General features: G+C 43.6%; 1 protein-coding gene across 14 annotated transcripts in view; it reads left to right on the forward strand.

The window, feature by feature from the left end:
* Positions 1-12,872, forward strand: part of LOC121591672 (protein bric-a-brac 1-like) — a 138,734-nt gene extending 125,862 nt beyond the window's left edge. For 12 of the 14 annotated variants that reach the window (XM_041912417.1, XM_041912418.1, XM_041912419.1 and 9 more), the window contains exons 4-5: positions 3,884-4,317; positions 5,525-12,872. In XM_041912417.1, the coding sequence (XP_041768351.1) occupies positions 3,884-4,317; positions 5,525-6,805 (1,715 nt within the window). In that variant the 3' untranslated portion in view covers positions 6,806-12,872. Of the gene's footprint in view, positions 1-3,883; positions 4,318-5,503 lie in introns of all 14 variants that reach the window. The other 2 variants (XM_041912430.1, XM_041912431.1) reach the window with 2 other exon arrangements.
* The last annotated feature ends 377 nt before the right edge of the window (positions 12,873-13,249 follow it).

A 13,249-nucleotide genomic window follows, 5' to 3' on the forward strand; every position in this document is an offset into this window, starting at 1 on the left:
ACTTACCCGGCCAAAGCCACCCTCCTCCCCGACCGATGACTTCTCCACTGCACGCGAACTGTTACTTATGAAAGAGAAATAGAAGTACACAATGTACACACACACATAGAGAGGGCACGCACACGTGTACTAAAACCACAGGTCTGTGTGTGTGTTTGGGTTGAATTGCACCATCTAAATGCCATGGTGTACATTAGGGCACCCATACACGGGGGCAAAAGGGCTGCCTGGGATGTTGTCAAACGGTCCGGTTTGATGGCAAGAAATGACGCAGCCAGCAAGCGGTAGACACGGCACAAGGTTTCCATATTTTTATATATATATATTTAATATACCAGCCCGTGCCGTATTGCTTCCTACTGGGTTGAATTTCCCCAGAGCAATGAGAGAGAGAGCGAGAAAGAAACATGAAATCATAAAATTACATCACCTCACAATGCGGCTATAGGTGGCGTGCAGTTGCCTTCTGTTTGTGCCGTCGACACAGTCCACACACGATCACACGATAATGACTGCTTTGCGAATGCATCAATTTGTCTGGTTGGAAGCTATTTTTTTATTTTTCCTATTGTAAGCACACATACCTGTGTATGCCAGTGTGTGTGTGTATATGTATGAAAGAGAGTGTTTGAGAAGCAGTTTAATAGTAATCACAACGAGCTTAATCACAGACGACTTAGATGCTTGGGTTCCATTTTTCATGCCGCTTCACAAGCATTGCTGAGGAACTGCGACACGAGGTGAACGATTGAGATTTAAAAGTTATCTAGGTTTAAATGATTTCACAAATTAAACAAGAAAATCGAAATTAGAAAAATTCATGTTTGAACATCCCTTGCACTTGGAGCGTGCTTGCTTTACATAAACATGTTCCTGCTCAATGCGCGGTCCGGCTGGTATGTTGTGAAGATCACCTATTGGACTTAACGAAAAAAACAGGGCGCTCATACAGCTGACCCTGACGATACAGAGAGAAAGAGAGAAGAAGAGAGAGCTCGATCGAACGATGCGCCGCCGCACAATGTAGCAATTAGAGATAATAATTGATTACAGTTGAAGGAATATAAATAATGTCGAGAGAAATGATGCGATACATCCATCTTCGTGCCGTGCCCCGTGTGGTACGCCCAAGGAAAACGAGATGCAACATACCCATACATCTGTGTATGTTTATGTGTGTGTATGTGTGCTGTGTGTGCTGTGTGAGCTTTGTTATGGGGCTGGTTTTTCCCCCTTTTCGCATTCGCAAAAGGCATGCAAAGAAGCGCAGCGAACATCGAGAAGCGAAACCATTTAATGATGCGGTGTGCGGTTCGGGGTGAATCCGACACACACACAGCCCGAAACCACCACCACCTTCCTGCACACTTGTTTTTTTGCAAGGGCAACCGACGAACACTGCGAGGGCTGCGCTAATGGGAGAACGCTTTACATCACTCATCCAGCCGCCCGATGACAGGCTCGTGTGGAAGGTGTTTGGTGTGTTTGATTATATTGCCCCCCTTTGGTGTGTGTGTTTTCCCGCCCTCCAGCAGCCTTCTTCTGCTCTTTATTCTTCGCGATAGGAACGATGGGCCCTACACACTCAGGGCATTTTCCCAGCGATTCAGGGCCTTTTTTCGATGGCTGGTTAATTATTGGCTTTACAGCGAACCAAAAGGTTCTATCGGAAGGAACAGTCCGAGAGAATAGGGTCAGCTGAGCTCGCTCTAAAACAATGCTAACTACCATTTGATAAAGGTTAAAAGTAAAGTAAAGTAAAAGTATAAATTAAAAAAAAACAAATGACTCGCTGACGGATGCATCTCACATAGTAGACAAGATTGCGTCAAAAAACTGCCCCACAAAACGCTCGCAGGAAATGGAATCAATCTCCTGTTCTTAAATACATTTTGCACCACACACACTGACCTAGCACACCGAAACAGCTCCATAAACGAATCATAAATCTAGTATTTTCCCATTGAAAAAAGGACAGCTGTTCAATTCGGCGAGCAAGTACCCTTTTTGTTGACCACAACCAATCGAAAGGTGTCCAGCTGGCTGTCAAATATAAATCCTCTACCCCTAAAGGGCAATGAGTGCGTTTAGGTGTGTGAGCAAAGATCAACATATAACACACACACACACACACACACACACAGACACACACAGAGGGGAGGCAAAGGGGAAAGGTCCCTATGTTTGCCCACCACACGGAGAATAAAGTTCGACAGCCGGGGAAATTGTTATCCGCTTTTCGCAGTACCGCAACGACCGACTGTGGCTGTGTGACACGTTTGCACATTAAATTGTGCAATTATTAATGCTGCAGCAGCAGCAGCAACGGATGCAGTAAAAGGTGGAGTGCGAATGAGAGAGAGAGAGAGAGAGAGAGAGAGAGAGTATGAATAAAGCAGGAGCATAATCGGTACTCACTGGAGATTGGGTTGAGTTTAGTATTTTGTTGCTAAACAAATTAACAATAAATCAGAAATCAAATCCAACACTCAATATTACTCAATTACTCGTGGAAACACTCGCCAAAATGACTCCCCAACGTAACCTCAAAGCTCCCTAAAGCCACAGCAAGGTCCACTTCCCACAGGCTGGCCTTACCAGGTCCTGCCAAGGCTGGTGGTTTGCGGTTTTTGTGGCCATCTCCATCTCCATCGTCCTTAGACGGAACAGGGACTTGAAGAATGAAGCCGTTTGACACTCCCTAGCACCCTTCAAACCTACACACATTTAGCATTTAATCTCGCTCTCGAAAGTTCACCGGAATGCACCTTCCAGAGTTTAACTACACATTCACACAATGCAAACGAACAAATGTCATACAACCGAGATAAAGAGAGAGAGAGAGAGAGTGGAAGGTCCTGCTCCCTTGTCATGTTTTATGGTGAATTTTAAAATATCACTGCTTTTATCCCCCTCCCCCTCCCCCTTTTTTTATTGGGGACATGGCATAAGAATCGGTCAAAAACATTGACCACAGTTATTGTGTTGCGACTTCAAAACAAAACCCAAAAGACAGTCGAAAAATGCCCGCAAATAAAAAGTGCACCTTTTCTATAATGCAGCGCGTAGTCCACGGAAAAAGCCTGCCACAAAGCCAAACAATATCCACACACACACACACACACACGCTGGTTGACGGGCCCAATTTTTGGCTGGTCCGTTGCGTGTGAGGCAAGAAGGCCGCAATATTTCGGGCAATTATAATTTCATGACTTTAATTCGGCTAATGTGTCAAAAAAGCACCGGATCACTTAAGAGCCGCACGTTTGGGGCGTTTGGGGCGTGGGGGTTCCCCCCAAAACCATGAAAAACGGTTGAAAACCCCCCAAAACGATTGACGTGGGAGAGTGGCGTTTCTGCTGCCCCGGCATTCGTTTTCATTTGTTTTATTCATTGATTAATCGTTTGTGTATGTTGTGATTCGTTTCGAGTCTATTATTTCCATTTTCTTTTTGCTCGATAAATATATCGGTCTTTTGACAGGCGATTGATTTTTTTCTTTTGTTGTTTTTATGTCACTGTCTTTTTTATCGTTCGTTTTTGCTTTTGCGTGTTTTGTTTCTCATTTGAGGATTTTTATCATATTTTTTTTTCTCCTTTCGTTTTGTGTTGTTTACTGCTACATTCGTCATATTTAATAAAGTTCTGATGGGTTGGTTTTGTTCTCTTCTTTTACTGTTACTTTTCTTGTTCGCTTTTGATTGACTTTTAATTAAACGCTGCTTTCTTATTCTATCTTTTAATTTGGAGATCATCATACAACTTTTTTTTGTATATTTTTTACTAAATATTTACACCTCTTCTCGCATCGCTATTGGTCCTATCTTTTGCACTAATTATACATTATCGTTCTTCTTCTTTCTCCCCTATTCAAACCCAACAGCAGAAAGTTACCAATACCAGCTTCAGTCGATGTGGCAGAAGTGCTGGAACAGCCAGAACCTGATCCACCATCTGCGCTTTCGCGAGCGCGGCCCGCTAAAGTCCTGGCGCCCGGAAACGATGGCCGAAGCGATCTTCAGCGTGCTGAAGGAGGGCCTGTCGCTGTCTCAGGCGGCCCGCAAGTACGACATCCCCTACCCGACGTTCGTGCTGTACGCGAACCGGGTGCACAACATGCTCGGTCCGTCGATCGACGGCGGTACGGATCTGCGGCCGAAGGGTCGCGGTCGACCGCAGCGCATCCTGCTCGGCATCTGGCCGGACGACCACATCAAGGGCGTCATCAAGAGTGTCGTCTTTCGCGATGCCAAAGAGATGAAGGAGGAGCCGATGATGTACGGCCGACACTCTGTAAGTAGCGCCAACACCATGGGGGTACGTTCAATTCGCGGATTTTTTTGTTTTGTGAAGTGACGCACGCACGCACGTACACGCTCGTCCTCTGTCTCTTTTCTTTTTACGGGGGGAATGGTTGCACATGAAATTGTTTAAATTTGCAATGAAAATTAAAAAAATACATTTTCTTAAATTACTAATTGCAACACAAATCACTACAGTTGAGGTTCTTTTCACATTATCTTTCTTTCTTTCTATCCTTCTTTCTCGTCATACAGAGTTTTCCAATATCAATATTATTTTTCATTGCTTGCAAGATGTTTTTCAACACATTTCAAATGTTGTATTTGCATCAAAAAAATTTTATCAATTCTCTGGCAAGATTTTCAACACATCGCAAGCTGGATTGAGTTCTACAGTTCTTTGTGATGTGTTGAAAATCTTGTGGAAGAATGGAAATTTTAGTATGATGCAATTACAACACGCGCCAGGTGTTGTAAAACATCTGACAAGCAGTGCGAGATGTTTTTCAACAACTGTCTAAAGTTGTATTTTCATCACAATACATTGTTCTGTACTTCCACATGATTTTCAACACGACTCAAGCTGGGTTGAGTTTGACAGTTCTTTGGGATGTGTTGAACTAAAATTTAGATTGTGATGTCTATACAATATGTGACTGCTGTTGAAAAACATCTTGCAAGCGGTGAGCAATGATGTGCACCTTCAAAAGTGCGTTAGAAAACCCTGTAATGCTGATCACACTAGAGAGTAAAATCGTTTCACGAGTCTTATTTCTTACACGAGGTTTTTTCTAATTTAATTTTTCTATAATTTAAAGATAGTTTTTATTGCTTAAAACACAATTTTGTTATTTCATGTTTTCCTTTTCGTTCATATGATTTTCAACACATTTGCTAGGTTTACATTGTTTTTATTATTTTATTTTATTATTTATTACTATACGAAAATCTGTCTGATTGAATTTGAAAAGTGGCTTATAAACGCTTCAATTCTAATTGGTGATTGGAATTCGTTAACCTCTATTGGAACTAATGCTTATTGTACACTCTCAACATTAATTGGATTATCTACTAAGCTTCAAGTTAAGTGCTCTTGCTGCTCTCGTTGCGTTTGAGCCGCCAACCACAAAGGCGGCCAGCAGCTGACCATTCCCCCCTTTCCGTTGCGCTGATCTTTATCCATTTATACGTTCTTTTTTTAGTAATTTATCGAATCCTTCCAGCCTTTTCCCTTTCAAGACAACCCCCTGAGCTACGGACCGACCGCACCGAACGGTCAGCTACCCTCCGTGGCGACCGGCACCAACGTCCCGGACGGCATGTCGCAGGACGCGCTGACAGCCGCCACCGTGGCCGCCGTCCGCCAGCAGATGTGCAATATGGTCGCGGCCGCCCAGCACCACCCGGACGCCGCCAATCTCGTGGCGGCGGCCGGCTTCAACCTACCGTCCCACTGTGGCACACCGCCCAACCTGAGCATGCATCCGGCAGCGGCAGCGGCCGCCGCCGCCGCAGCCGCCGCCTCGAACGCATCCGCCGCCGGTGGACCGAGCGGGGGCGGCGGCGGCGGTGGCTCGAGCGGTGCCATCCCGCTCCCGAAGATGGGCTCACCGGCCGTCCCGTCGACCGGGCACGGTAACAACAATGGTGGCTCGGGCGCCGGCATTCAGATGCCGCGCCTGGGCTCGCCCGCCGGGTCGAGCGGGCTGGCGAAGGAGCACGAGCTGCAGCATCACGGCGGCGGCGGCGGCGGCAGCGGAGGGCTTGGTGGTGGATCCGGGGGCGGTATATCCCGGGCGACACCGCCCGGTGCCCGGGACCGTGCGATGACGGCCCGCTCCAATCTGGCCGCCAGCGAGACGGGCCGCAGCAGCAGTTCCGCCGGCAGCATCCATCGATCGTCACCTTCCAGCAGTGCCGGCTCGTCCCTGAACCACCAGCACCCGGCCCATCTGTCCCATCCGCACCATCAGCAGCAGCATCACCACCAGCACCAGCACCACCACCAGCCGCACCACGGACATGCGCACCATCTGCCGCACCACAACCCCCTGTCCCATCTGGTGGGTGCGGGCGGCGCGTCGGGCGCCCTCAGCATAACGAAGCTCGGTTCGCCCGGCTCGGCGCACGACCTACGCATCAGCAACAGCCCCGACGAGAGCCCGCTCGCCTCCCCGATCGGGCTGGCGATGGAACCGGCCGTCAATCTGGCGCTCGGGGCCGGCGGCACCCAGCCCGGGCCCGAGGATGTGCGGCTGCACGTGCCGCCCCCGTACGGCAGCAAGCCGCCGTCCCGGGGCGGTGGAGCACCGTCCGCCGGCTACGCCAGCAACTCGTCCCCACCGCGACCCGAGCACCTGTTCCAGGATCAGGACATTGCGGCGCTGGTAGCGACGACGCGGGCCGCCTGCCCACCGTCCCGCGTGCCCGACTACAAGGACACGGCGGTACGGCCACCGGCCTCAATCAAGGTGGAACCGCTGACCGAGTGTCGGGGCGATTAAACCGGCACCATGACGCACACAGGCACTCGGGCACACAAGCACACATACATCCACCAGCACCCCGCACCGCTATCCCACCCCGAACTGGGCGCCATCGGTGGCTCCCTCTATCGGTCGGTCTTTTAAGTTTAGACAATTTTTAATATGTGATATATTTAAGCGGAAGAGCGCTCGGGCGAGAGTTCCCACAAGTCTTCTCCCTGGTGCAGTGGCGTCGCGAGTGGGTCATAACGGAACCCCCCCATTGTCCTGCTCGCCCCATTTCGCTTCCACGTGTAGGCATTAAATGTAGTTGTGAGCATATATACATATACACTATACACAGTATTTATTTGGACAGTTTCCCATCGCTGGGGGGGAAACAACTGCAACTTACAAACATGGGGGACATGCTTCCAACATTTTGTGTTTGTGTGTGTGTATGCGTGTGGCAGATGGTGTATGGGAGGAGCACAGCAATGAGCCAAGAGATAAAAAATGAAGAACAAAATCACCCTCCCAGATAAGAGTTTGTGTGCAATAAGGAGTGGTGGGAAAAGCTCGGCGAACGACTATTGGGAGCGAAAAAGAGACAAAAGGCAAGGAACACCATGAGAAAGAGAGGCACAGATAGAAAGCACACGATTGGCAAAACATGTAAAATGGAATCTTACATTCCAAACTGTCATCAATCTTATCGCAAAACGGTCGAAAAGAACTGCCGTGTCCTAAGCGCTAACGTAGCCGGAAAAGGAACGGAACAGTCCTTTGGAAAGGTGAAAAAGAGAGAGAGGGAGAAAGAAAATGATAATTTAAAAAAATTGAAACCATTACAACGTAAAAGGGGCAAAAGATTTAAAATTGCATCATGACTTCTAACTAATGTGTGTACAAAACAAAACAAAACAAACAAACGGTATTGAAAGTTTCAACAACAAAAGCATACAAATAGAGAGCAAGCGACACCTGCACGCCTGCATTCTCGCTGGTTGTGGTAAAACTCAAACCCAAACCCTCTGAAAAGGTGTGATCGGCTTTGTAAGATCACCGAATTGTGCGTTGAGGAGCGATTTGAATTGCATACCTTGCAGGCGGAAGAGAGCAAAATTTAAAACAAAAATAAAAACATGAGCTAGGGACTATTTTGTACACGGGCGAACACATTTATAATGCCAAACTTTCGGACCTTACAAATAAAACAAAGTAAAAGGGGGAGATAAAGAAAGGGAAAAACAAAAATCTCTACCAGTACTTTCGGCTACCTTATCAATGGACGGAGATGAAGCGAAACTGAAACAAACAAACAAACAAATAGTTTAGCAAAAAGGACAAAACAGAGTAACACATTGCTATACAACAAAGAAGAAAGATGAGAGAGATGAATAGAAAGAGAGAGAGAGAGAGAGAGAGAGAGAGAGAAAGTAAGAGAACAACAATCCAACCTTTTAGGCCTTTTAGATTGAAGCATTTTTCTGCCGAGTGAGCTGAAGCAATCCTCGCAAAAAAAAAATGGAACGAATGGAACATGGAACGAATACGTTGTTTAGTTAATTGAATTTTGCGTTCCCAATTTTACGTTGCACTACGACCGTGTGCACAAAACTGCTACCACCAGGTTCGTTGTGGTGAAAAAAAAAATATAGCAAACCGGCACCAGCAAACCGGACCGAAGAAAAACCCACTACAAAAGCACAAACAAGAAGGAAAAATGGAAGGAATTAAACAAACAGGCACGATCTGCAGCAAGTTTTTGGCAGAGAACTAGCGACAAAACCAAAACTGCTGCAAAACTACTAAACAAGCCAAGGAACGAACGCTCCTCTTTTCGGACGGAACCCCTTAAAGTATCACGGATCTCTGCCCGGACGCCCCTACTCCTCTTAAAAAGGCAAAGCATGTTACCATTTTTTGGCAAACCAAAAAAAAAAACATAAAACAATTTTCGGCGAAAAGGTGAAAACGTTTAGGCAAAAGTAGGAACAAAGTAGCGAAAATTTATTACAACAAAAATACAAGCAACCTTTCGGCCTATGTGTTCAAAAAAGTGAAGAAACATGAGAAAAAAACAAGAAGTAGAAGAAAACAAAGTAATAAAAATCGCAAAAAAATGGCGAACAAAACCCTGTTTTTGGCTAGGAGAGAGTAACAAAATTTTATGCAAAATTTAACAAAATTATTAACGCGAAAAGAATGATACAAAATTATAGTAGCAGAAAAGAGATATATTTAACAAAATTGCGTACGGTGCAGGTGAGCGCTTAAAGGAAACACAAATCGTACCAAAAAACGATACAAGGAGTGTAAGACAGGAATAAAAAACACGGCGAAGAAAAAACAAGTAGTAGTAGGCCTTTGGACAAAAAGCGCAGTGAAAAGAGCGGGAAAGAAAACGAAAGAGACAAAGAGACAAAAGTGCCTTCCACTTCCCTTTACGAAGCGTGTAACAGAAAGCGAGAGAGAGCGAGAGAAAAAAGAGAGAAAGAAAACAGAAACAAAAAACCACAAATCTATAAACCAACCGGGTGAAACTACGGTGAACTGAACACGGTGAAGAAAGTGAAAGAAAGCAAACCAATAATACCACAATGGCGAAACACGAGTGGCTGGTGTAGTTGTTAGTTTTATAGTGAGTAAACTGGTGCAGGAGAATACAAAAATTGTTACAACACTTTTCGGCAAACCGGTAAATCTATGTATCAAAATCAAAGTCAGATATAGAGTGTATTCGTTTCGTTTTTCTGTTGGTTGTTCCAGTGCACTGTACGAGGACAGTGAGATGTGTGAGAGAGAGTTAGGGAGAAGAAAAGAATGAGAGATCTTTTAAAAAATTATAAAATCATACTCAAGCAATGGGAAAAGATGTACTCTAGGAAGGCGTACGTGAGACAAAGTTTGCTTCAGTAACCGTTCAGACCAAAATTTTAAAAGTCAAAATTAAAGAAAAAAGATGTTTTAAGGCATTTATGTTACCCCCAAAAAACATCCAGCTCTGTGGAAAAACAAATGAGGAAAAACTGTGAAAAAAACAAACAAAATCCCAACAATAGTCATCATGTTTTGCAACATTTGCTAAAACAACCCCCCTAAACAAGGATGCAACAATTGAAAAAGAAACTATTATTTGCCGGAGTCTAGCCGTTTCAGACCCTACAACAACCAACAACGTGTGAATAAGTAAGCGATCATTCCATTACCTATGCTCATGGCACGATCGTACAGACACCATCCCCCGAACCCGATTACGTTGTACCAGCGAAACAAGCAAATCAACGCTTAAGTTTACAACGCTAGCCGCATTGAGTCTCTAGCACGTACGCATACGCAACCTTTTATCGCATTACGAGTATGCGCCGGTATACGACAAAGCAGAACAAAAACCAAAAATTATCACATAGGACACATACACAGATACGTCACATGAGAGAGCAAAGCCCGGTACAGCAAGCAAAAAAAGAACCTTTCTTTCTGCAACATAAAAACAGAACAACAATAACCAACAATAGTTTACGCATTATGGATGTCAACCCCCGCTCTCCGCTCTTTGAATGATCTCATATAGGAAATGTGAATGAATTACATCCACCCAGCTGTTTCGATACGAATCCAGCAGTCCTCCCCCCGCTGACGACAGTGCAGGGGGTGGAGCATGTTCAAACAAATAGCAACAAAACACAAGCAAATCAGAATAATAATCACCCAACCTCCCCTCAAACAGCTCAGCAAGAAAAAAAGGGAATATTAGCTAAACTTCATAAATGTATGTGTAAAATGGAATAGAAATACTTAACAAACAAAAGAAAACAAATACAAACACAAACACAAACACACAACAATGGATGAGAAAAGATGAAAAGAAAGGTGTCAAGACAAGAACAAGAAGCATGAAAACCATAACAGCACAACTGTGTAGCTGTTGAAAGACGCAAAAATGAGAGTAGAAAAAGGAGCAAATAATTGTGACATGAAAGATAGTAAATGATCGTAACTGAGCGATCGAGACCATCGCTGTGCGCATGTACTACTAACCTACATAACGAAGAAAAAGAAAAAGAAGAAGAAAAACAAAACAATCATCAACAGGACTTGGTTGTGTGAGCGCATTTCAACGCAATCGCTTATCGTGTTTGATAATTTATCGCTTTTTTCTGTACATTCTCTCGTGTTTTTTTTTTTATTTGGTGGCCATTTTCAGCCTGCTATGATTGAGTGTCTCAAAGGAGGATAAGTGACCACTAAGCAGCAGCAGCCCCAAACAAACCAAACTTTCGCCACTAGAGGGCGTTTGTTTGGCGCGCAAAAGCAAAAACTATAAACAACCACACATACACACACACATACAAATATAGCAAAACTACAGAAACGTGAATAAACGTTGATACAAATCAAAGCCCGATCGTGCGATAGTACATAGCAGTGTAATGTAGCCGATGTAATTGCTATTTGTTTAGGTTAATTTAAATGAATTATCACACGTTCGCTACCAACTACCCGCAAAACATCACAGACACACACACACACCGCGCCCCCTTACACTACAGGCACAGACAGGCTGTATGGGTTTATCTTTGCAATGGAAAGCTAGCCACGTAGAACGACGTTCGATCGTCGCCGTGCAATTTATAGTGAAAAAAGAACGACTAAAAATATTAAACAATCTTGTGTAATTTAAAAAACAAAAACATTTAAAGCTATCCCCATCCCAAACCATTTCACCATCTCCACCACTACCATGCTCTAATTCCCAATCAATGTACAAATGTAGTCCAAAAACTAAGCCACCCCACCCTCTAAATCCAACCTTCCATCGGCGAGGCTTAACTGGTTGAATGAAGCTCTACCAATTATTTTATTTGTTTAGTGTATAATTTAATGTGCATTTCTCTGTTCTTGATTTTTGCACTGTAACGCATAAGGACAGTGAAAGAAAGCGGCTAGATATATATACATGTATGTTCTGTGTTGTTACTATTTTCTAGAGATGATTTACGACTTTTAACACACAACAAACACGCGCACCGATACGCACTTTAAATGCCTCTCAAGAGTCTTGGTGGTGAGGTGAGGAAAATGGGAATCATGTTTCTTTTTTTGTTTTAATATTATTATTACTGAAAGGATCGACTCCTACTTATCTTAATAGCAGAGTTTATTTATTATACATCGCAATAATTTGCTTTAGTAATACTGTAGCGACTATTTTTACTACAACTACTACTACTAGTACTATTACTACCACTACTACAGCTACTTTTATTACTAGGGGGAAAAAGAGTTAGACGGTAATGGCAAATGTATACCGATATAGTTAATAGTACGCGTTGTGCAAAGGAAATACGTGAGCAAGAGAGTGAAGAAAAGCGATTGAACTGTTTCAGAATTTAACGCGCAAAACGATAAAACAATTCGAACCAATCCTACCAATCCCAAGCAAAACGGATGTTTAGAAGCGATAGCCATTCATCCTTGATAACTGTACATGGATCCCATAGCCTTCCTTGGGCGCGCGCGTTGACGGCAGCATGGTTTGCTGCAGTGTGCGGAAGATTAATTTATACAAGTGTCTGTTGAATTTTATTTTCTATTGCCTAAGTTATTATGTATTTTTTATGAGCTATCATTTAAGTGCACATTTTTATACTGTACGTGCATGGGGGTAGAAAGAGAGTGGAAACGGCAGCTGTATGCGTAACAAAGTCGTTGTTATAACGAAGCGAAAGGGAAAGAGAGAGAAAGAGAGAAAAATCCAGATCCCGATGGGTAGTACTATTTTTATGCATGCGCGCAAAAAAATAATAAAAACAAAAATACGCAATCTTACCTAATTATTGATTTGAAGCAGTGGCTGAAAATGGTACACCCGACAACCCATGGTATGAGAGCAGGCTAGGAACAGTGGGACATACCTACAGTACTAATCGATCATCATTGTGAACGATGGATGTAGTACAGCACATCCACAACAAATACACATACACAGCAGCTCCAGCAGCAAAACCACAATCAAATAAAATAACTACACTCTCATCTGGCTAAACAAATGAGATGGAAACGAATAAAGCAAAAGAAGTAAAAAAAAAACAGCAAAACAAAACGAACACAGGAAAATCGTATCATGCTGCTAAACATCCACACCGAAAGCAAAACAAACAAACAAAAAAAAAACAGTTTATCATAATCATTAGTTGGCTATTTGTCACAGTGTACCAATTTATTCGATATAAAATATAGTTTAAAAAATGCAAAAAACTCATGGTTGTTGCTGTTTTGAGATTGAGAAACTGCGGTTGGAGATGGAGAAAAGCGTGCAAGGGTAGGTAGTTCTCTTAGTTTTTCGATATTTTAATCATTAATACATTTAAAATGTCACCTAATGGAGCTTTTCAATCAAAATTAACTGTTATTAGTATTTTGAAATGTCCTTTTTTGTTTTTTTTTTCTCGAATAATCTATATAAGTTTCTCTTGG

Source organism: Anopheles merus, chromosome 2L, assembly GCF_017562075.2.
Source record: "Anopheles merus strain MAF chromosome 2L, AmerM5.1, whole genome shotgun sequence".
In the NCBI taxonomy this organism is placed as follows: Eukaryota; Metazoa; Arthropoda; class Insecta; order Diptera; family Culicidae; genus Anopheles; species Anopheles merus.